The sequence below is a fragment of the Polypterus senegalus genome, chromosome 16, assembly GCF_016835505.1.
Source record: "Polypterus senegalus isolate Bchr_013 chromosome 16, ASM1683550v1, whole genome shotgun sequence".
Taxonomy (NCBI): domain Eukaryota; kingdom Metazoa; phylum Chordata; class Cladistia; order Polypteriformes; family Polypteridae; genus Polypterus; species Polypterus senegalus.
The window spans coordinates 92456902-92483500 of NC_053169.1; the positions used below are offsets into that span (position 1 = coordinate 92456902).

Here is a 26599-nt window from a genome sequence, read left to right on the forward strand (position 1 = left end):
TGTGCTGGTTGCAGTTAGTGCAGCCTACGAATCCTTCCCCGTTGCTGAAATTGATAAATAAAATAGACGGAGAACTAGCAATACCCATCTGTTTTATTCAGCCGACTTCTATAACACAGAAAAATGCACATGTAAAATTGTTTAAATACGACAGTTGCTTGCATTGGCAGCCTAATCTATCTCGACAGTCAGTTAAAGCTGAACAACAAGGTGATGAACAGCTAAAAATCCGTATTTATTGGCAGCTCATGTGTCTTTAATTGAAATCAATTGTCTGGAAGGCAGAAACAGCCCTCGATCACCAGACTGTGCAAAGAGCAAGTGAGCCGAAAGCAGTTTCTATGGCGGCAGAGGTAAACAAACAAATGGGATACCATGGAATGTGGCAAAATATTTACAACCTAGAAACCAATTTGTATTTATGACGGCTGTGATATTAAAAGAAATCGCCAATAAAGCTTTCTTTGCATTCTGTTTGTCAAAAGATATGTGAAAACCTGAATAAGGAATGGGCAGAGGACTTACTCGACGTGGACCTGCTGTTACAGCCAAGCAATGCAAGTACACAATGAATACAAGTAAAATTCAAGAGATGGGATTAAACCTGTGGACAAAAGTTGTTTTCACTCTTTAATTTATTGTTCATATATAAATAAAATGGTTTAGCCTTTTCTACAATAGCAATAAAAGAAGCTTGTCAAAAATATCTGACCATCATTGAATCAGCTGTGCTTTTTTGTCCCTAGTTCTGCTATAAGTTACCTGAATTGAGTGGTGTTCATAATATTTGGGACAAAGACACATTTTTCCTTGATTTCTCTCTCAATTCAGGTCAGGTTGGGGACCATGCACTGGTACAGCATGTTGCCGCAATCGCCACATGACGAAACACCTCGGGATCCTGGTTGGCAACCCCCCCATTCAGACCTGCGGTCCAATCCCACCCTCTATCTGCCATGTGGGCGTCCCTTGGCCTGGTCCAGCTGCTCAGGTCCTCAACAATGAGCTGGATCACCCTTGGGGAAAGACGCCACATAGCCGTAGTGCCGTAACTGACTCTCCCTCACAATGCAGGTCATGTGCCTCATTCGGGACTCCATGAGCAACACAAAAATCAAGCCAGCAGGACACAAGGATTCACAGATGAGACGCACATGAAGGAGTCAATTCTTCGTCTCAGGTCACTGGATAGCGTCCATGTTTCGCAACAAAAGCACCAGGACTCTAAAGACTTGGACGTTCATCCTGCTTCAGAGTTATCGGGAGCGCCACACACCCTTTTCCAGTGACCTCATGAACCCTCCATACCCTCCCCAATCCATCTACTGACTTCATAGGAAGAGTCACCAGAGACATGAATGTCACTGCCAAGGTAAGTAAACATCTCGACGAGGTCAACACTCTCTCCTGAATTTGAGATGTCTTAAAATGAGTGGGAAGTTATTTTAGGATATCTCGAAATGCAATTAAGATATCTCAAAAAACATTTACGATAACTTGAAATTCACTGTTTGAGATATCTAAAATACATTTTTAGATATCTAAAATTAATTTCATGATATCCTAAAATGGGTCTCTGCTCCATTTCAGATATCTAACAATGTATTTCAAGATATCTCAATAGCACTTTCAGATATCTACAATACAATTTAAGATATCTGAAATACATTTCCAAATATCCCAAAACAGCTTTCTGTCCATTTTGCAGATATCTTAACATCACTTCCTGCTCATTTCAAGATATCTCAAATACATTTTAAGACATCTTATAATGAACAAGAAGTTCCATTGAAATAATAGGCAGTTTTACAGGAAATGATTTTGAGATATCTTAAAATGCACGAAAGGTCAATTTAAGATATCTGAAAATTCATTTGAAACCCAATTATTTTGAGATATTCGAAAATGTATTTGAGATATCTTGAAATGAGCAGGAAGTGATGTTGAGATATCTGAAAATGGACAGAAAGCTGTTTTGAGATATCTGGAAATGTATTTCAGATATCTTAAATTGTATTGTAGATATCTGAAAATGCTACTGAGATATCGTGAAGTGGGTGGCACGGTGGCGCAGTGGTAGCGCTGCTGCCTCGCAGTTAGGAGACCCGGGTTCGCTTCCCGGGTCCTCCCTGCGTGGAGTTTACATGTTCTCCCCGTGTCTGCGTGGGTTTCCTCCCACAATCCAAAGACATGCAGGTTAGGTGGATTGGTGATCCTAAATTGGCCCTGATGTGTGTGCTTGGTGTTTGTGTGTGTCCTGCGGTGGGTTGGCACCCTGCCCAGGGTTGGTTCCTGCCTTGTGCCCTGTGTTGGCTGGGATTGGCTCCAGCAGACCCCCGTGACCCTATTCGGATTCAGCGGGTTAGACGATGGATGGATGGATATCGTGAAGTACAATTTGAGATATCTCAAAATGTATTGCAGATATCTTAAATTGTATTGTAGATATCTGAAAATGCTACTGAGATATCGTGAAGTACAATTTGAGATATCTTGAAATGCATTTGAGATATCTCAAAATGTGACAGAAATTATTTTAAGATATCTCAAAGCGAGTTTCAGATATCTTAAAAAGTAAATTACATTATAAGATATCTCTAAATGTTCATTTGGCTTGCCATACTTGTGTTTAGAAAGGTGCCTAGGAATAAATAAAATGCATTATTATTATTAGTATTATTATAATTAGACTGTAGCTATTTGTAATCACGGAAATGCAAAGTGGAGATAGCCCATATTGGACATTAGCTGGGCCAAAGTCTCATTTATCCAGTAAATTATTTCAAATTTAAAAAGCAGATGTTAAAGTATATCACTGAGACATGCTGAACATGCGGTCTTTCACGATACTCACCATCCCGTGATTTAGCCACTGTGGTATAAAGTTGTCTAAGAGCCGAGGGTACACCAGATCTCGGTCATACAGGTATAAGGCCCAGAACATGGTCACAACAAACTAGAAAAAGAAAAGAGTAAAACAAACAATAAATCATAAGTAGACATTAAATGGTGGGCCTTAACTGGGCATACTGTGTACAGAAAGGTTTAAACTGATTTAATTATTCAGTGCTGGCCATCGTGGTGGATGGCTGGGGGCCATGCCCAGCTGGGATGCCTGGAAGGACCCAGAGAGGGACTATACCTCCCCTGGGCCACGAGAGAGCAGCCACCTTGGTTTGTATGGGGGCCACGGGAACGGAGCATAGAAGCTCAACCCTATTGGGGCTCGTGGTCACCACAGTGGGGCCCCCGTGGACTGTGAAGCCCTGGATGTCAGCAGTGCTGATGGAAGGAATTCCAGGGACACCTGGAGTGCTTAAGGGTGCTCATACGGCACATCCACCACACCAGGAAGTGCTGTCGGAAGATCGTCAAGGTGCTTATAAAAGAGGCCGCCTTTCTCCACTTGGGAGCCGGAGTCGGGAGGAGGAAGACAAAGCTTGGGATGAGAGGAGTAAAGGCGGAAAGAATACGGAGAGTGAAGGAAAGAAGGGACTGAGTTTGGGCGGATTGAAGCACTGTGTTGTGTGCAGGACACTTATGTAAATAAACAGTGTGTGTTTCTGGACATTCAGTGTCTGTCTGTCGGTCTGTCTGTGCCCGGAGGCGGTCTTATCACACCATTCAAACTGCAACACCAAGAATGACATGAGATATCAATATGGCAGATTACTTGCGATACATGGGGTACACAATCAGAAGGCCAGCTCAATCATGCATGTGGACTGGAAATAACAGCTTGTACATGGTCTGGCATTGACAGGAAGAGAAGATGGATGTGTGTTTGTACAACGGCATTCCAGGCAGCCTGTATATGCGGGCCCAGAGTTCTCCCGTTGTAACTGCTAGTGGTCTCTAGCAAGCCAGTTGTGATCCGACCATGCTTGGTGGAAGGACAAATCTGGTGAATGTGCAGCAGGTCAGGGAAGAAGTGGCATCCGTTGACTAACAGAAGTTGAGAGGACCTGGGATAAACTGCTCTAATCCAGGTGTGCCAGGCTTATAGAGACTTACCCAAGAAGACTGAATGTTGGAATTTGCTGCCAAAGTGATTAATCATGGGTCTGAATACTTATATAAATGAAGGAGTTCAGTTTTTGATTTTTAATAAATCTGTAAACCTTTCAGAAGACGTGTTTTCACTTTGTCATTACGGGTTATTGAGAGTAGATGGATGGGCAAAAATGGCAAACTGATCCATTTAGAATTAAACGTACAACACAATAAAAGGTAGGGGTCTGACTATGTTTAGAATTCAGTGTATTAAGCAGACATCTACAGCATTTTCAGTTTTTGTCTTTGTGAGGTCACAACGTCACAGGGAAGAGCAACAGAACCTCCAGTTATCACATTTAATTCTGCCTTGGAGAAGTCTGGTCACTTTATAAAATACTCACTTTTCTTGAAAGAGACAACCTGAAGAGACCATATTAATGATTTATTAACTGTGTCTGCCAGACTGTTCAGAATGCATTATTACATTTGGCCCTCGGCCTTTTCCTTACGCAGTGCTTGGTGAGCCTTGCAAAGCTATTAGATACCTGCTTCACAAAAAACAAAATGAACCTTTAACGGTTTGCCATTTGCCCTGTACTGTAGGTGGCTGTTATCACTGGAGCGCAAACGACTATGAGACATTAAAACCAGTCGGTACTACGATGTAATAGATGTTCCTTCACCGCCTAAAAATAGAATGCAGATAGAAGAGAAAGGTAAAATGAGCAATAGAAGAATTAATGCAGCAATAGTTTAAAACTTGATAAACACTGCATATTTCAGCTGGAGAAATTAAAACTGAGCTTACTAGTTGGGATTCATAAAAAATAAGGTACAGTACATCCATTATCCAACTCGCTATATCCTATCACAGGGGTCTGCTGGAGCCAATCCCAGCCAACACAGGGTGCAAGGCAGGGAACAAACCCCGGGCAGGGTGCCAGCCCACCGCAGGGCACACACACACCAAGCACAATTTAGAATCGTCAATGCGCCTAACCTGCATATATTTGGACTGTGGGAGGAAGCCGGGGTACCCCACACAGACACGGGGAGAACATGCAAACACCACGCAGGGAGGACCTGGGAAGCGAACCCAGGTCTCCTAACTGCACCACCGTGCCACCCACATCCATTATCCAACCTGCTATATCTTAACTACAGGGTCACGGGGGTCTGCTGGAGCCAATCCCAGCACATTACTGGTCAAAAGTATTAGAACACCTCAGTTTTTACGGAAATGCATGCAGTTTAATGTCCAGTTCTGGCATCACCCCGAGTTGTGTTTTGGGTCATTATCTTGCTGTAGGATGAACAGAGTAATGTACAGAGTAATGGGGATTGTGAAAGAGGTGAAGAAGAGAGTGCAGTTAGGGTAGAGAAGAGTGTCAGGAGTGATTTGTGACAGACGGGTATCAGCAAGAGTGAAAGGGAAGGTCTACAGGACAGTAGTGAGACCAGCTATGTTATATGGGCTGGAGACGGTGGCACTGACCAGAAAACAGGAGACAGAGTGGGAGGTGACAGAGTTAAAGATGCTAAGATTTACACTGGGTGTGATGAGGATGGACAGGATTAGAAATGAGAACATTAGAGGGTCAGCTCAGGTGGGACGGTTGGGAGACAAAGTCAGAGAGGCGAGATTTTGTTGGTTTGAGGAACAGAGGAAGGCCTAAGAGAAGGTTTATGGATGTGGTGAGAGGGGGCATGCAGGTGATGGGGGTAACAGAGCAAGGTGACGAGGACAGAAAGATATGGAAGAAGATGATCCGCTGTGGCAACCCCTAATGGGAACAGCCGAAAGAAGAAGAAGAAGAAGAAAAACGAACAACTTGTAGGATGAACCAGGTGTTGTTAACCTGAGGTCCATGGACCCCTAGAGGGTCCATAAATGGGTTTCAGGAGATCCATGAGGGTCAGATAAAAATGAACATTTATATTGTGAAAGAAAAATTAACTGCTTGCAAGCTACTTAGGGTTAAGAATCAATGGCACATTAGCGTAATAAAATAAAATGCTTAAGTAAACGATATGCTTTTTTTTTTTTGATAAATAAGAGGAACAAAAACAACATTTATTTATATAGCAAGTTTTCATACGCACAGTAGCTCAAAGTGCTTTACATAATAAAGAATAGAAAAATAAAAGAAAACAAAATAAGTCAACATTAATAGATAGATAGATAGATACTTTATTAATCCCAAGGGGAATTAACATAGAATAAGAGTAAGGTCCAATTGCCAGAGGGGACAGAAAAAACAAAAAAACTCCAGACGGCTGGAGAAAAAATCAAAATCTGTAGGGATTCCAGACCATTAGACTTGCCCAGGAAGGGGAAGGAAGTAGAAATTCCAAAAAGCCAATCGAAAAATGGAACTTTGCTCTTCTGCCTTGCAATGTAGAATCCAGGTACTCATCTGTAACTAAATTAAAATGTAATTGATTGAACTGTTCCTATCTCCCTTGGGGGGGTTTCTTCCACAATATTCACTATACAGCCACACTCCGGGGAGCCAGAGTTGGGAGGCAGAGGACAGATCTTGCAAGAGAGGAGTGGAAGCGGCAGAAGAAAAAGGACAGGAAGGAGATAAGGACTGAGCATTGTGGGGTTTGTGTACTGTGTGTACTGTGTTGTTGTGCAGAATGTTTATAAATGTGTGTGTTTTTTGGACATTCTGAGTCTGTGAATGTCTGTGTCCGGGCTAATCTTCACAATATATATTGTGGCGGATGATTGGGGCCCATACCCGGCTGGGACACCCCTTCGAATGTTGGTCCAGGTGAACAGCCATGGGCTACACACCACTTCTCCCGGAATGCTTGGTGGCAGCCCTACTGAGTTGCATCAGGGCCACAGCATGGGACTTCGGAGCTCAGCCTTGTTGGGCTCTGTGGCCGCCACCACCAGGGGGAGCTGCACGGCTTCCTGAGCCCGTCTGGGTGGTAATGCAGCCACACCCGAAGGTGCAGCCAAATGCAGGTTATCAAGCAACTGCAGCATTTCCGGGTGGGCTATAAAAGAAGCAACCAGCCACCAGTCCGAGAGCCAGAGTCGGGAGGAGGAGGACAACGCTTCCCAGCAGGAGGGGTGGTGAAGACCAGTGTGCTTTTTGTTGGCTTTTGTGTTTCTTTTGTGCTTATGGGACTGTGCTGTGGCTGAGGGGCACTGGGAAGATGTGTCCCCCAGCTGAAAAAAAATAAATATTTGTTTTTATTTTTACGCATGCCTCCCTGTCTCTGTGCAGGGTTGGGTGCCTATATAGCGTCTTTCACTATATATATATATATATATATATATATATATATATATATATATATATATATATATATATATTGTCACACACGTGCGCATGGGAGGCAGCTAAAGAGCTTGAGTGAAGGCAGTTCGGAGGCATGTCGGGGTGTGGCAGAGTGCACTGACTCTTTTCTCCCTTGCCTGTAGACCATCCCGGGATTTCACCTGGATCTCCTGACATCACTTCGGGACTGAGCCAATGGAAGTCGGCCACACCAGCTCCAGTCCCTCTGATGTCACCTCCGACTCTGAGCCAATGGTGGAAGACCACGTGCCAGATCCATACGACCTCACTTCCTGTCTCCCCTTTAAAACCTGCCCCTTTTCCTTTGTTTCTTTAGTCTTGTTTTGGACTCGGTTGTGTGCACTTCAGTGCTCTGTATTTTGTTAAAGGAAAACGACTTTTGCAGCCAGGATACCACAATATACGGGTGGCTGCCCCAACTCTTTATCTGTCAATGTCTCGTTCTTGTGACAATATATATATATATATATATATATATATATATATATATATATATATATATATATATATATATATATATATATATATATATATATATATATATATATATATATATATATATATATATATATATATATATATATATACACACATACATATACACACATACACACAAACACAAACACACTGTAAACCCACGCAAACAAACTCTTTGGAAGAAATATCAAATAATGAAGTAAAAGCAGCAACTACACTGCTTATTTTTCACTATTGAGGAAGTGGCTATTAATGTTGGCTCTACAGAATGCATTAGAGCAATAAAGTACATTACAGAAAGATGTGTATAGAGAATAAGAACATGAAAACCAAATACATCTTACGCATACTGTTACTCTGCTTGTTAGTCATCTACTCAAAAATAAAAGCTTAGCAATCAGTCTGAACTGTCACTGCCTCTCCTATATTATTTTTCTGTCTTCAGTATGCTGACGTGACATTTGTTGGCATTGCTGCTTTGCCAGGCTACTACTCCTTGAATATAAGAAAATAAGAAAATGACAAATGACAGGAGACCATTAAACTCAATTGTTCAGCAAACAGCTGAACTGTCCCCATCTTTCATCCAGATTCTTCTTAGAGGTTTTCAGAGTTTCTGCTTCAACTCCATGACTCAGTAGTTTGTTCCAGAGACTCACAACTCTCGGAGTAATAAAGTGCTTCCTGGCTTCAGTCTTAAATGCATTCCCCTTAATTTCCATTGGTGTCCTTGAGTATGTCATTCTCTATTTAGCTAAAAGAATTCTGTTGGATCTCGTTATCAATGCCTTTGAGAATTTTAGCCCATTCCTCCATACAGAACAGCTTCAACTCTGGGATGTTGGTGGGTTTCCTCACATGAACTGCTCGCTTCAGGTCCTTCCACAACATTTCGATTGGATTAAGGTCAGGACTTTGACTTGGCCATTCCAAAACATTAACTTTATTCTTCTTTAACCATTCTTTGGTATAACGACTTGTGTGCTTAGGGTCGTTGTCCTGCTGCATGACCCACCTTCTCTTGAGATTCAGTTCAGATGTCCTGACATTTTCCTTTATAATTCTCTGATATAATTCAGAATTCATTGTTCCATCAATGAAGGCAAGCCAACCTGGCCCAGACGCAGCATAACAGGCCCAAACCATGATACTACCACCACCATCTTTCACAGATGGGATAAGGTTCTTATGCTGGAATGCAGTGTTTTCCTTTCTCCAAACATAACACTTTTGATTTAAACCAAAAAGTTCTATTTTGGTCTCATCTGTCCACAAAACATTCTTCAAATAGCCTTCTGGTTTGTCCACGTGATCTTTAGCAAATTGCAGATGAGCAACAATGTTTTTTTTTGGAGAGCAGTGGCTTTCTCCTTGTAACCCTGCCATGCACACCATTGTTGTTCAGTGTTCTCCTGATGGTGGACTCATAAACATGAACATTAGCCAATGTGAGAGAGGCCTTCAGTTGCTTTGAAGTTACCCTGGGGTCCTTTGTGACCTCGCCGACTATTACACGTGTGCCTTGCTCTTGGAGTGATCTTTGTTGGTCGACCACTCCTGGGGAGGGTAACAATGTTCTTGAATTTCCTCCATTTGTACACAATCTGTCTGACTGTGGATTGGTGGAATCCAAACTCTTTAGAGATAGTTTTGTAACCTTTTCCAGCCTGATGAGCATCAACAACTCTTTTTGTGAGGTCCTCAGAAATCTCCTTTGTTCCTGCCATGATACACTTCCACAAACATGTGTTGTGAAGAGCAGATTTTGATAGATCCTGTTCTTGAAATAACACAGGGTGCCCACTCACACCTGATTGGCACCCCATTGACTCGAATTTCACCTTCAAACTAACTGCTAACCCTAAAGGTTCACATACTTTTGCCACTCACAAATATGTAATATTCGATCATTTTCCTCAATAAATAAATGACCAAGTATAGTATTTTTGTCTCATTTGTTTAACTGGTTTCTCTTTATCTACTTTTAGGACTTGAGTGAAAATCTGATGATGTTTTAGGTCATATTTATACTGAAATATAGAAAATTCAAAAGGATTCACAAACTTTCAAGCACAACTGTACCTGTCTATGGAGTTAGGATATACATATATACATACACATATAATATATATATATATATATATACATACATATATATATATATATATATATATATATATATACATACACATATATATATATATATATATATATACATACACATATATATATATATATATATATATATATACACATATATACATACATATATATACATACACATATACATACATATATATACATACACATATATACATACACATATATACATACACATATATACATACATATATATACATACACATATATACATACACATATACATTCATACACATATACATACATACATATACATACATACATATATATATATATATATATACACACATACATATACACACTCACCTAAAGGATTATTAGGACCACCATACTAATACGGTGTTTGACCCCCTTTCGCCTTCAGAACTGCCTTAATTCTACGTGGCGTTGATTCAACAAGGTGCTGAAAGCATTCTTTAGAAATGTTGGCCCATATTGATAGGATAGCATCTTGAAGTTGATGGAGATTTGTGGGATGCACATCCAGGACACGAAGTTCCCGTTCCACCACATCCCAAAGACGCTCTATTGGGTTGAGATCTGGTGACTGTAGGGGCCATTTTAGTACAGTGAACTCATTGTCATGTTCAAGAAACCAGTTTGAAATGATTGAGCTTTGTGACATGGTGCATTATCCTGCTGGAAGTAGCCATCAGAGGATGGGTACATGGTGGTCATGAAGGGATGGACATGGTCAGAAACAATGCTCAGGTAGCCCGTGGCATTTAAACGATGCCCAATTGGCACTAAGGGGCCTAAGAAAACATCCCCCACACCATTACACCACCACCACCAGCCTGCACAGTGGTAACAAGGCATGATGGATCCATGTTCTCATTCTGTTTACACCAAATTCTGACTCTACCATTTGAATGTCTCAACAGAAATCGAGACTCATCAGACCAGGCAACATTTTTCCAGTCTTCAACTGTTCAATTTTGGTGAGCTCGTGCAAATTGTAGCCTCTTTTTCCTATTTGTAGTGGAGATGAGTGGTACCCAGTGGGGTCTTCTGCTGTTGTAGCCCATCCGCCTCAAGGTTGTGGCTTCACAAATGCTTTGCTGCATACCTCGGTTGTAACGAGTGGTTATTTCAGTCAAAGTTGCTTTTCTATCAGCTTGAATCAGTCGGCCCATTCTCCTCTGACCTCTAGCATCAACAAGGCATTTTCGCCCACAGGACTGCCACATACTGGATGTTTTTCCCTTTTCACACCATTCTTTGTAAACCCTAAAAATGGTTGTGCGTGAAAATCCCAGTAACTGAGCAGATTGTGAAATACTCAGGCCGGCCCGTCTGGCACCAACAACCATGCCACGCTCAGAATTGCTTAAATTGCCTTTCTTTGCCATTCTGACATTCAGTTTGGAGTTCAGGAGATTGTCTTGACCAGGACCACACCCCTAAATGCATTGAAAGCAACTGCCGTGTGATTGGTTGATTAGATAATTGCATTAATGAGAAATTGAACAGGTGTTCCTAATAATCCTTTAGGTGAGTGTATTTATAACCTCTCTTTGCCAGCACTGCATAAAAAAAAAACTTTGGACATGAGTGTCAGTAGGCTTTGTGGCCCACGAACCAAGGTACCCAAAGTATTCTCTAACATTTCAATAATTATTTACCGCTCTGATGATGATCTTTCTGAACATAAAATAGGGGATTGACAAGAAACATTAATAATTCATTGCAGAATTATGGTATTCGAAGGATCCTCTACAGTGCATGATTTGGCTCAAAAATTAATCAGCACATCGTCGTCTCATAACAGGTTTAAGTTTCGGTTTGGTATTTTTCCGTCCAGTTGTTTTAGCTGTATGCCGTCCTCAAGAAGCTGTGACACCCAGACACATACCCATCATCGAGATGCTATCACCGGACCATAAAACATTGAGATCCGTCAAAAAACGGAAATCGTAATTTTTGACATATTGTAAAGCATTCACTCCTCCTCCATAGACGATAAGTTATGGTAAGGGAGGGCGCAAAGAAATAAACTGATTTCAATTGGGCACAGTGGTTAATGCTGCTGCTTCACACATATTGTGTTCTGGGCTTAAAATCAGTACCTCATCACCTTCTGTGTGGAGTCTGCACATCTTCCGGGTGTTTGTGTAGGATTTTCTATCAGATATTTTTGACTCTTCCCATATTTTAAAAATGCCTATTTTAGGAAAATTGCTGACTGAACTGACCTATTATAAGCATACGTGAGTGTGTCCTGCATTGGACTAAGCCACGCTGACTGCTTGCTTCCTTGAGGGTAGGCTGCAGCAACTGAACCACTGACATTGATAAAGCATGTTTGATATAAGATGGTGTCACATATGCGTATTTGGGAATCACTCCATGGACTCATCTGAGGTATGTACTTCAACCCTGGATCGATAGGGGGCACTGGCACTAACCTTCCTCTCTTCTATTTCCTCTACACTACAGAGAAAAGGCTCAGTAAGGGCCACTGACTCCACCCCTTCTAGTCCCCCAGCTGTAAGTCCCTCGGATACCAGAAGAAGGTGTTCCATTTTCATCAGAACACACCACAGAGGTGAGCTCCTATCTAGTGACCGAAATAGCTTCTATTTTTCCTTTGGACTTTTTAGTTATGTTTGTGTCCTTAATGGGCATTTTTCTTTATTTTTTCTTTAGCTGGATTAAAAAGATATGAGCAAAATGGCAACCCAACATTCATTCCTGAGTTTTGCAGTCCTTTTACTCGACCACAATAGATAAATAAGTCTGAAGGACAAATCACTTTCTCTTTTATACAAAAAACTAGCTGTGCTATCCATCTAAGATGGGTTGAATTCTAAGTAGTCAATGTAAACCTCACTATTGACTTTGCAGGGCACCATGCCACGCGTTTGAAAATGTCGCACTCCATTTTAGCATGAGATTACTAAAAGCAATGTTAATGTTGTGATGCTCCATCTGTTGGAATGAGAATTGCAATGCATATCTCTCTGTTACATGCCATTTGGTATGAGATTCATAAAGGCACTGGTATTGTTTGTGAAGCACCATCTGATGGAGTGATAAATAAAATGCATTTGTCTTTGTTATATGCTACTTGGTATGAGATTCGTAAAAGTAATGTTAATGTTTGTGATGCGCCATCTGTTGGAATGAGAGATGCAATGCATATCTCTGTTACATGCCAATTGGTATGAGATTTGTAAAGGCAGTGCCATTTGGTATGTGATTCATAAAAGCAGTGTTAATGTTTGTGATGCGCCATCTGTTGGAATGAGAGATGCAATGCATATCTCTGTTACGTGCCAATTGGTATGAGATTCATAAAGGCACTGGTATTGTTTGTGAAGCACCATCTGATGGAGTGATAAATCAAATGCATTTGTCTTTGTTATATGCCACTTGGTATGAGATTCGTAAAAGTAGTGTTAATGTTTGTGATGCGCCATCTGCTGGAATGAGAAGTGCAATGCATTTTCTTGCTAAAAATGTTTGTGATGTGCCATCTTTTGGAATGACAGAGACATGGCAACCTGACGGAGAGACATATATAGACACACAGACACCTATCCTTTTATCAAGGTGGATGTGAAAACAGAAGATGAAGAATGTGTTGAACTGTGGCTTTGAAGTTAGAAAAACACATAAATAAATGCCATTCTACGAAATACAGAAACTAGAACGGCTGAAGAAATTGAAATAATGTTGACTCCATCAATTTCAAATTATCCAAGAATAAAAGACTAAAAAAAAATCAAAAATATGCACCAAAATAGGAACGCAAATTCTTGAAATTAATCACTAGGAATGCAAATGAAGTGTTATCAAGGCTCTCACACTCTCCAGAATTTGTGATATCGTAATCCTTAGATGTGAGGTGTGATTCTGTCCTCATTAGATACAGAGCTAAAAGCCTGCTAGTGATCCAAGAATCGTTTTACTATTTTAGATGGTGTGTTTCAGAGGGTGGCTTTAACATCATCAGCATGCGTAGCAATCCTTAAAGGCACTCACTCTGATTGTTTGATGCATTGTCTGTGGTAATCCCAGCCATTTTTAAAATGCTTAGCTTCCATTATTATTGAATCATCTCATCCAGAGCCTTCTCAGGTGGTTTTTAAACATGAAAAGTACAAGTGCTTCTTCTTCTTTCGGCTGCTCCCGTTATGGGTTGCCACAGCGGATCATCTTTTTCCATCTCTTCCTGACCTCGTCATCTTGCTCTGTCACACCAGTCACCTGCATGTTCTCTTTCACCACATCCATAAACCTTCTCTTAGGCCTTCCTCTTTTCCTCTTACCTGGCAGCTCTATCCTTCGCATCCTTCTCCCAATATACCCAGCATCTCTCCTCTGCACATGTTCAAACCAACGCAATCTCACCTCTCTGACTTTGTCTCCCAACCGTCCCACCTGAGCTGACCCTCTAATGTTCTCATTTCTTATCCTGTCCATCCTCATCACACCCAGTGTAAATCTTAGCATCTAACTCTGCCACCTCCAGTTCCGTCTCCTGCTTTCAGGGCAGTGCCACCGTCTCCAGCCCATATAACATAGCTGGTCTCACTAGCGTCCTGTAGATCTTCCCTGTCACTCTTGCTGATACCCGTCTGTCACAAATTACTCCTGACACTCTTCTCCAAACATTCCACCCTGCCTGCACTCTCTTCCACAATCCCCATTACTCTATACTGTTGATCCCAAGTATTTAAACTCATCCACCTTCACCAACTACTCCCTTCATCCTCACCATTCCACTAACCTCCTTCTCATTTTCACACATATATTCTGTCTTGTTTCTACTGACCTTCATTCCTCTCCTCTCTAGAGCAGATCTTCAACTCTCCAGGGTCTTCTCAACCTGCTCCCAACTCTTGCTACAGATCACAATGTCATCAGTAAACAGCACAGTCCACAGGGACTCCTGTCTAATCTCGTCTGTCTACCTGTCCATCACCATTGCAGGACTACATATTCCATAACCTTTGAATGAACAGAAGAATGATGGACTTTTCTGTGTTTGCTGTGCCACAAGATCATTGTGTGTAAGCATGATATCCCCGCAGTTAATATTTTCTGTCTGCAGATTTCAGCAAAAATTTAATTCTGCCAAAGCACAAGACCTACAATATTTTGTTAAACTTCTCAAGCACATCACAGATATTTGTCTGTGAAGCTTTGAACTTGGTCCATACAAATTGTTGGGACCTTCTTCAGTCTCCCTGCCTGATCTCAAACGTTTGCAGTGCGCTATAAAAAAAATGAACCCCTTGGAGTTGATAACTAATTGAACCTCCTTCACCAGCAACAACTTCTTACCAAGTGTTTCCAATTTGCCATGGATGAGACCTGCACAACATTCAGGAGGAAGTTTAGACCATTCTTAACCGAACTGCATCAGCTCAGCCATATTCATAGGGTGTCTGGTGTGAACATCTCTCTTGATGTCATTCCATAGCATTGCTATTTGGTTAGGGTCTGGGCCCTGGCTGGATCACTTCAAAAGGTGGATTTTCTTTTTTTGAAGCCATTCTGCAGGAGATTTACTTTGACGTTCAGGGTTAGCATCTTCCTACATCACACAACTTTTACTGAGCTTGCTGGTGTACAGCCACCGTGACATTACACATTATTCTGTAGGACAGAATCTCTCCCAACCCAATTTTGCCCTTTTGCCTATCTTTGCATCCCACAATTGCTGTGAAGTGTCATCCAGGGGACCTATCCGACTTGTGGAACTGCCACCGATCGTCATCTATGGTCCACCTTATACACTTTAAAAGATCTCTGGCAATCGTCATCTGGAGGAGAGGAAATCTCTACCTATCGTTGTCTGCCCCCTTGGAGAATCGGCAGCCCATTGCAACACTCTCCAACTCTTTCTCATTGAGTATTTCTGTAATTCACGACTCAGCACGACCCATTACTTTATGAAACAATACTGCAGGAGATGCCTTGATAAACTTTAGAATTCATTTTTCTGCTCAATGCTGTCCAGGCCCCAAGACAACCCCAAATCATGATGCTCCCCCATCCACCATAATTCACTGTTAGGAATAATACAAATCTTTAGAGATGTTGTTAAAGAAAGCCACAGTACCAGAAGAAAACCCTCGCAAAACTACTCAGACACCATTCGGGCAAAGCATTCAATCCCAGGATGCTAAACAAGAGATGTCTGCTACCCACAACACCATTGAGCTGCCCATATAAATAACTAGCAATGTAATATTCACTTTAAAATACTTACCACTCCCACAGGAAATGCTAACACGGCCATCATCCAGTCACGAAGACCAATGAGCTTCCTTAGTTGTCTTTCTTGTTCTTGGTTTTCACTCGCTTTTGTAAGAAGACTTGACAGATCAGTCAATACACAGACTCCAAAGAAAACTGCTTGTATAACCTGCAAGAATAAATCCATTTGAAAAAGTACAATGTTTTTGTAGCTCATTAAGTAAAATTGTATATATAGGGTTAGGGTTAGGGTTACAGCCTAAAAGATGGATCCTTTCACGCAAATGAGGACTACTGAAAACTTGTGCTGTAGCATAGTGGTGGTTCCTGGAGTATTAAAGTATCAGTGCATTACCCACAGCCATTTATAAAAAGGTCGGACAAACCTTAGTGCCTGCGATTTCTACACATACACCCAGGTTAGCGTTTTTCAAGCTCAAATCAAGTAGGAACAACAGAGATTGAGAATGGTTTGACACCAGAGCTAACAACCTTTCTTTTTTTGCATTGCAACCAGATGAAGAAACCTGGGAAGAACAGTGACCAGCCATTTCCCCTGCTGGAAATCCAACACCTGCTGTTCTGTCCACTATTCAAGAAAAGAACATTCTTTAAGGAACCTGCTACTGAAAAAGACGGATCAACACCTTCACACACCCTTACTTTGGGATGAAAGGGGAAAGTTTTTGACCTTACGGGCATTACATTTTATTTTTACCTGCAATAAAATGGGATTCCACCAAGTACTCAAACACTTTACCCGTGTCACACCACTTTATTTCAGAATTACTAAAAGAGAACACCACAATTAAAAAAAACAATAAAAAAATCGGGATTGTTCTCCCCTCGCCTTTCTTGTATACTCAGATATGGGGATGGATATTTGAGGAACAAAATGCAAGAGAATGATTATATTTTTATATTGTGTACATTAAAGAGCCATCAACAACAAATCAAATTAATAGCATATTGAACAATTATTATAAAAGTAAAGTTGAATAAATCAGACTCTGCAGCTGCATGAATAAAAAAAGTGCCAGTTCAGGTTAGCGGAAATAGCTCAAAAGTTGATAGAAATCTATATATCGTACCAGTCCCTAATACTTGTGTGCAAAATTTGGTTGACGTAAGTGAAAGCATACTCAAGTTATCATGTTTAAACAGACATAATTCCAAAAAGTGTATTTTTGGACTCTTTGTGGTCAAAAAGGTCGAGATTCATCAAAATCTCGAAAACGAATTTTTGGGCAATTACAATACTTTCCCTACGAGAAAGTAATTAGGACTCAGGGAGGTCTAAAAAAATCGAGATTCATCAAAATCTCTAGGTCAAATTTTTGGACAATACTTCGTATACGAGAAAGTAAAACAGTTGAGTTTCATTCAGTGAATACCAAACAGCTTGAGATTTTATAATAAACAGTGTCTGTGGAGATGATGCCATGGAACATCAAGTGAAAAACCTTGGAAATGGACATCTGTACTACGAAGCATGCAGTCCTAGATTATAACATCCTGCTAGTACGTGAGCAGGCACCTTTCTTCACCCTGTGAAGAACTCCACTCAGCAACGGAGACACCGTGCATAAGCCCCACCACATCTGGAAATACAACTTTTCTGTGAACACGGTGGTGCAACAGGCATAGCAGTGGGCCAGCCAGTAGTGATGTGGTGTGAGATGAACAATCAAATCATCCCTCAGTATGTTCTCAACCTATGTAGGTCCTACAAAATGCTTATGGACCTGGATGTTTGCTTTGAAACATGAAGTTTCTCCACATTTGTGCAATGGTGTGGAGTTAATTTCCTTGCCCAGGTTTGGTGATACATATCCTGTATGTCCGATCCACAAGCCAAATACCAAAAGCAATGTTAAGTGATCTCTAAAATCTCCTTTCATACCTCTTCTTACACAACAAATAAAAATTCAGCACTTCCTCCATCAGCAGTAACGATATCCTTGTCTTAAATAATAAACACATTTTTGTCCCTTAACTATAAAGACTCATTTATACTTCTATGCCATCAACAGCAGTTTACACTTCTACATCAAGCTGCTCCACAGGAACATACCAGGATGTTAGCTGGTTTTGTTTGTAGCTCTCCAGGAAAGTGAATGATCCATTAAAACAAAGGCAGATTTTTGCCCTCCAGAATCTTCAATCCTCTTACTAGACTTTTTCTACCATCTGCAAACATATTTGTCACTCAAGTTTTTCCTGTCTTTCATACATTTGCAGACTGGAACTGGAAGACGAGCAGAAACACGTTTCAGGGAATATGTTCTTCAAACACTGGCCAGTCAATCATAGGGGTCTGCTTGGGGTATATGAGGATGTCTCCATTTCTTCGAAAGGTGTGCCATATATTACCTTTTCAAGCAACATTTCTTCCAGTAGACTTAATGATAGCCATTTATTGTTTTGGGGGAAAAAACTACAACCCTGTTAAATGCATGCAATAATTTTGAAGTCATGTCCCCTATTTTTCAATATCAACTTAATTCTTAACGTTCTCTATAAATAAAACCATAAAAGCCCCTGTCTTTTGAATTTTGACTTTATGCCCTACCCCACCATAACCTATCGTCGATGGGGGAGGAACGAAAGCTTTAGATTCAGCAAAAATTTCGATCTCTGGTTTTTGACGTAGCGACGTTTTCGGGTCCCCGGATACCAAAACATTGATATCTCAATGATGGGTGTGTGTCTGTGTGTCACAGATTCTTGGGGATGGTCTACAGCTAAAACTGCTAGACAGAAAAAAAAACAAACTCGAAACTTAAGCTTATTCTGAGATGATGATGTGCTAATTAGTTTTTGACGAAATCCGTGCAAGAGAAAGAGGCAGTTTAGGTGATCACTCAAATACCGTAATTATACAATGAATTATGAATTCTTCTCATCAATTGCTACCATAATGACCTATTTTATGATCAGAAAGATCAGCATCTGAGCAGTAAATAATTACTGAAATGTTATAGAATAGTTCAGGTTACTTGGTTCCTGGGGCACAAAGCATACTGACACACACATCCACATTTTTCGGCTTGATTGGATTTTATTTATCCATTTTGCATAGCAAAGGACATCATTGCAACTCTCAGAACACATCTTGTCTAATTGTTTGTTCTCCAATCACACAAAAATGGTGATTTTCATGAAATTTTGCATGGGCAGAGTGGTGGCACTGAGGCTGAGGATCTGCACCAGCAATCGAAAGGTTGCCAATTTAAATCTCGTAGATGCCAAAAGTGATTCCACTTTGTTGGGCCCTTAAGCAAGACCCTTAATCTGCAATTGCCCTGTGCTGGGTATGATGTTAACCTGCATCCACTTCTGCAAGAAGGTCCTCCAACTTTCAGGGAAAAGTCGGGGGTTGGTGGCAGGATTGGCACTCCAGCCACTGTAAAAAGCCTCACACTGTTCCAATTCATTCAAATTAGTGTGGTGCTGAGGTGTCACCCATTTGCCCAGCTGCACTTGGGTCCTAATTTGGGATCCTGAAGTGGACCGTCATGTGGTGGTTGCGGCAACGCGCTGTATCAGTGCATGCTCCCGGTTACCGTTTTGCACAGCTTAAAATATAAGCTATATGGTGTTTCAAATTCAGTGAGGTAATGAGGTTGGGTTGCAACCCATAAGCCATCCATTATTTCAAAATGACTGAGTTGACCTTAATGAAGTTTTGCATATATACCGAAAATTCAGATGACATGACGTTTCACAAAATTCCTCAGGAAGGGTGGTTGTAATGGGGGAGAGGGACATAATTATGCATCAGTCTAAAACAGAAGAGTAGATGTTTATGCCCATCACTGCCAAATACTGCCTTATAAAGGTGAATGAAAACCTACAGTCCTTTGCGGTTCATTGAATGAGCTTGGTGGTTGGTTTATTCGCCTGTATATTTTCCTATTTTTGTTAATTACTGATTATCTGCCTTTTTGTGACCCTTTGCTGCTTTTATGAATTGCCTATTTTGAAGGCATTACATTCTACGTGTTTTTTTATCTATTATTTCAGTGCTTTCTTTTTAATAAATCGTGTTGTGACTAGCCAGGGTTTGACAGATTCCCCCCGCTCAGTGGGCATCTTTGAGCTATTCTGAGATGCTTTTTTCTTAGAAACCTCAGTCGACTTATTGCAAGCTGGATTCCATCAGCTGGACACTTGTGTTCTCAGCTACCATTTCCAAAACAAATGTGTTTTATCAAGTTATATAATTCTTTGAATTAGGTTCATTCCAATTTTAGAGACGTTAATTGCTGGGTAAAAATTAAAAGCCAAAAGTGAATTGTAAAGATGGAAGCAGAGCGTGTTGTTAGGACTAGGATTCTAAATAATTCTGTGAAAATTTTAGGTTTCTAAATATATAACACACCACTGATATTTGACATTTTTTTTCTATTATATATTGAGGAGGAGTCCCCAAATATAGTTGGCACATGTTGCCAGGTATATTACTTTGTAAATGCTAGCAGGAGGACACAAGACAAAGGACATTTCCAGCAGAGATATCCTTAGGAATAAGGGAAAAACAGACTGGCAAAAACAAAATAGCTCTGCAACATGGGACTCAAAAGCTGTTGGATGACAAAAAAGTAGTGTCCTGGAACCGAGTGCTAGTGGTCCCAGGATAAAGGGGAATCTGGAATGGAAGACAGAGGTCTCCATCATTAAAGAGAGAAATGTAATCGAGAAAGAAATGTTTTGATTTGGTACTAGAAAGGTGGAATGGAAGTCAAGCTGCCCCTCCTAACAAACAGGAGTGAAAGCCTGTGATTGAAAGGCCAGGTTTCTTGTCGTGTCTTGGTCTTTCATAATTTATATGCTCTCCCTCATGTGATCCTGTTGTGCATTCTTAATGTAAAAATAAGTCTATCCTTATTTATATACAGAATAATGTACTTTCAGTGACATATTTTGGTACGGGCTTACTGGGCTCAAGCCCTGGCCTCTAGAGCTACTTTGTAACGAGAGGAGTCTAGAAGATGTGCATTCCAGACTGTCTTTATTTCTTCTTAGGAAAGACAGTAATTGATGCCTGGCTAAACTGTGAGGTAGAAGAGTGTCATTTCTAGGTTTTTCAAATATAACGAGCATTAGTGGGGCTCATTTAACAGATGGCCTTTCATACAATTCTGCTGGATAACCATCTGGACCTGTGGCTTTTCCGCTTTGTAAGGAATTTATAGTATCTTAAATTTCGATGAGCCTCAGCGGTTAGTTCAGTTCCTCTGTATGCAGCGCATCAAGCTGCGGTAGTTCTAATTTATAAAGAAAGGTGTAAATGTGGACTTCTACTTCACTACACTCCACTGTCTACAGCGACTTTGAAGATTCTTTAAATATATTAGTTATTACTTTATGTTCACTGGGATTGGTGCCGTCTCATCAAATTCCTAGTCTGACCACATTGTATATTTCAATGCAGCTCCTTACGGTCAGGTTTTCATTTCTGGAAGTCTTTTTTTTTATTGTTTTACTCTCAGTATTGATAAACCTACAGAATTAGCAGCTGGTAGCACTTTATAATCTTGGCAATCGAAAGAGACATCCTGAAACAGCTGAAATGACAGGATCATTTGTAATTGGAAAAAGCCACAGAACACTTCTAAATGGTCACTTGTGGCATATTAGTCGATAATCTGGATAGTGCAATGGGTTACTTGGTGAACAGAATTATAGGCAGGATAAGGCAAGAGTGAGAAGAAAGATCTAGTCGCTAACAGAGCATCACCATGTCAAAGGAGAAAGAGGGTTACCAGCCATGACAGTTTATTTAAGGAGTGTCCTAGAAGTAACAGGGACTTTGGACTTTAATTGACATTACGATCATTTTTGACCCAAAATGTGATATTCAATGTTTCTCGATGTGTTCACAAAACACCTAAAGATCGAAGATCACCACTGTTTCAACATGTACAGTATTTACACGTTTGCAAAACAACTTATTTTTTATACAGTACTTTTTAAGAAGTGCAGGTGCAGAGATGCAAAGTCCAAAACCTGGTATATTTTCTCACAACATAAAGTTTAAACAAAGGAAATAATTTGTTTTCTTTTTAAAATAACACTTTCATATGTAGTGTAGGTGGCACACGGGATGGACAGGCACCCCAGTAAGGAGTTGGGAAGATCCTGATGTCAAGACGAGGCTGCCCTAATGGATGGATGGATGGATATCCCCAGCCAGTGGAGATGGTTCCTTACCCGGGCAGGAGGCCCCAAACAAATGGACCGGACATGTGCTTAACACCTTCACTGGCCAAGATAAAAGAAGAAAGGGAAGGACTGTTTATTCCCCCTAGGCACTAGATGGCAGCAGCCCTCCATATTGGCGCCCATTCAGGAACCAGCAGGGAATGCTAGCAGTTGTAGTCCAGCACCACAGCCCTACTGGGGTCCATGGGTGCCACAAGGGTGTGCTGCAGGGAGATGCACTCCCCAATATATCGGAAATTCGTATGACACGGAAGTACTTCCAATGGGCATCAACCCTGGCACTGGGAGTACTTTTGGGTTCTCAATAAAAGGGACCACACTCGCTTGTCCAGGTGAGTCGGAGCTGGGAGGACAAAGCAACACTCATTTGGAGGAGGGCAGTGCGGTGATGAGAGGAGAAGTGATTCTGGAAGAGAGACAACTTGTGGTTGTTACTTTTTAGAGGTATTTATATAATAAATCATTCATTTATTTGAACCTGGGACTGTGGATGTGTGTTCGTGTTGGGGTTTCCTGGCAATCTGGTTCTGTTACAGTAGCTATGTCTCAATGATACAGCACAAATACCAAGTTTTTTGCAACCATTTTTGTTTTACATCTCCCCTGCTTATACAGTAGCTGCGGTGGTCTGTGTGTGTGTCTGTCTGTCTGTCTATCACCATTGTCACTGCACACATCACAAGTCAAGTCAACCTGGGGAGCATGCAGTCTTCCTGGGGAGCATGCACTATTACAGTGCATTGCCGCACCCACCATATGACGAAACAACTCAGGATCCCGGTAGGCAACCCCCCAGGCAGGCACGTGGTCCAGTCCTACCCTCAGGAAATGACCCTCTATCTGCCGCAGCCAGGTGTTACGTGGGCGACACAGCAGGGAAACGCGCCAAATGGTCGTAGTGCCGTAACTGACGCTCCCTCACAATGCAGGTAATGTCCCTCATTTGGGACTCCATGAGCAACCACTCATTCGACACAAAGTCAAACCAGCAGTACCCAAGGATTCTCTGGAGAGACACAGTACCAAAGGAGTCCAGTCTTCATCTCAGGTCACTGGATAGTGTCCATGTCTCTCAACCATATAGCAAGACAGGAAGCACCAGGACTCTAAAGACTTGGACTTTCGTCCTTTTGCATAGTGCAAATTTATTGAGGTTCGGTTACCTTCTGCTACCGAGCTCCTGAATGGATAACAGCAATTTTAGCTTTTTATTTTCTCTCAGCGTCAAGACTTTTGCTTCGGAACTTCTGCTCTCTCCCTGAAACCCCGGCGGCGGTTTAAAACACACAAACTGGAGGAATTGGGAAGCGTTTTTGGAAAGAGCCCTGTGGGTGTAGCCTTTGCAGCACACGACTTCATCGCTATTCCCTACACACTTTTTAAGGGGTTGTTACCCATGACATGTATTCTCAATTAAAGATCACGACTGGCCCTGTGAGAATACAGTACATATAATAATACCCAATAATAATGAGCAAAATATATGCAAATCCCTTTAAATGAATGTCTGCAATGTGCACTTTAATCACAAGGTCTGAATTGTTTGATTTGTAATTTCACACTGTGGAGCTGAGGGGAAAATCAAGAACAAATGTGTCTTTGTCCCAAACATTATGCAAGGTGCTGTATAAACAAAGAACTTAATTATCTAATTTCATTTATATAACATATAGGAAAACCTCAGAAAAACTAACAAGGATTACAAAACTGTTGAAAACAAAAAATAATGTTAAAAAAAAAAAACAGGAGTGGTCTCCCCTCAACTTTCTCATATACTCAGATATGGGGATGGATATTTGAGGAGTAAACCACAAGACAATGATCATATTTTATATGATGTACATTAAAGAACCATCAACAACAAATCAAATTAATAATATATTGAACAATGATTATAAAAGTAAAGTTGAATAAATCGAACTGCACAGCTATATGCGTAAAAAGGCAAAGTAAAACTTCCGGTTAGCGGAAATAGCCCAAAAGTTGATACAAATATACATTTTGTACCTAATACTTGAATGCAGAATTTGATTGACCTAAGCGAAAGCGTACTCAGGTTATCACGTTTACATACACATACACACACAGACACAAACACAGACATAATTCCAAAAATTATATTTTCGGACTTCATACACAAGAAAGTCATGGAGGTCTAAAACGTTGAGATTCATCAAAATCTCGAATGGAAAATTTTTGGAGGATTCCAATACTTTCCCCATACTTCATATACGAGAAAGTCAGGGAGGTTTAAAATGTCGAGATTCATCAAAATCACAAAAGGCAAATTTTTGAACGATTCCAATGCTTTCCTTATACTTCGTATACAAGAAAGTCAGGGATGTCTAATACATTCAGATTAATCAAAATCTCAAAAGGTAATTATTGATGGATTCCAATACTTTCCCTATACTTCATATATGAGAAAGTCAGAGAGATCTAATTCATCAAAATCTCGACATCGAATTTTTGGATGATTACAATACTTTCCCTGTACTTTGTATACGAGAAAGTATAAAGTTGAGAAAAGAATACTAACAAGGCAAGAAAATAAAATCGAATCCGAACCAATAAAATTAAAAATCAAGAGACAGAGCCAAACATTGAAAAAAATCGGACAACTCAAACAAAAAGGCCATAAAGACAAGTACAAGTCACTATTACCAAACATTAAAGGGGGAGCTGAACAACATGACAAGCTGAGACAATCAGGTAGAATTTCTAGGTCCTAAACACAATTATTTATCTATCTGTTTTTTTTTTATTTATTTAAAGATCTTCTGTAAAAAGCCAAATTTTCACCCTGGGGACAAATAAAGTCCAATCTATCTAATTATAGAGAAAGTGGCTGGGGCAAAATTACAAATACAAAATCTGTTAAAAAAAAAAAAAGAAAAAAGAAAAAAACACACAAAGGAGCAAGGGAAATCTGCAAGATTCATATAAAATAAAAACCACTTTTAACAATAAAACAAACCATAGACACTACTGTAACAGCAACAAAAAAATGTCAGATACGACTCACAGTTAGTACAACCTGATTTGAAAAGTTTTGTTGCAAGTCTTGCTTTAAGAATTCATCTTTGGTGATCATATTAAACTTCTACTGAAATCCCACCAAGTGTATTAAGTACCCAATTTGTTTTTACATACAGTAGGGGAGATTGTCTCCTCTAATAAAAATGAAATTCAGCATCTGGGTAGTGTATTGTTAAACCTCAAAATGAAACGACAGTGACGGACTTTCTATTTCCTAGCTAGCTACAAGGGTTTCTGTTGTGTTTAATACCCCCTTGCTCCAATGTAAATCTTATACAAAACTTCCCAATCTGGAAAACTGAGTTTGGTTGCTGTACAGAATTTTTAAATTAAAAGGATATTGCCTGGAAACATTTTAAAGACTTCTTACGGCCTGTAACCAAACCACTTTGGACTTACAATGCCAATTGTTTTTGGGCAACGTGCTAAATTTGAGTGGAAAATGACATAAAGACTCAAATGGCATGATTAATATAAGGTAATATTCTTCAATTCAGAAATTAAAAGCAGTCTGCCTGCTCCATTCAAAACTAAAAACAAAAGCCAAAACCCAAATCACACAAAATGTGAATTTCCAGTGTGAATAAAAACCTCGCCACGCTGTCTTTATGAATCAGCTTAGATCCTTAATGACTTCCTCACTCAAATGAGATCCGACTTCATAAGCACAGTATTTGAACTTTAATTCCAGCAATTGACTAGACATGAAGACCTTTTGAAAAGTGTCAATGAAAACAACCACAATGACAAGTACCAAAAACGTGATGGACAACTTCTATCCATCCATCCTCTTCCGCTTATCCGAGATTGGGTCGTGGGGGCAGCAGCTTGAGCAGAGATACCCAGACTTCCCTCCACCTGGCCACTTCTAGCTCTTCCAGGGGAATCCTGAGGCGTTCCCAGGCCAGCTGAGAGACATAGTACCTCCAGCGTGTCCTGGGTCTTCCTCCCGGTGAGACGTGCCCAGAACACCTCTTCTGACTCCTCTCAATGCAGATGAGCAGCAGCTCTACTCTGAGCTCCTCCCGGATGACTGAGCTTCTCACCCTATCTTTAAGGGAAAGCCCAGACACCAAGCGGAAGAAACTCATTTCGGCAGCTTGTATTCGCGATCTCATTCTTTCGGTCACTACCCATAGTTCATGACCATAGGCGAGGGTAGGAACGTA

General features: G+C 40.6%; 1 protein-coding gene across 3 annotated transcripts in view; it reads right to left on the minus strand.

The window, feature by feature from the left end:
- Positions 1-26599, minus strand: part of aig1 (androgen-induced 1 (H. sapiens)) — a 109242-nt gene that overhangs the window by 54826 nt on the left and 27817 nt on the right. For all 3 annotated transcript variants that reach the window (XM_039737986.1, XM_039737988.1, XM_039737987.1), the window contains exons 2-3: positions 16177-16332; positions 2855-2956 (exon numbers count right to left, since the gene is read on the minus strand). In XM_039737986.1, coding sequence (XP_039593920.1) covers positions 2855-2956; positions 16177-16332 — 258 coding nt within the window. The remainder of the gene's footprint in view (positions 1-2854; positions 2957-16176; positions 16333-26599) is intronic.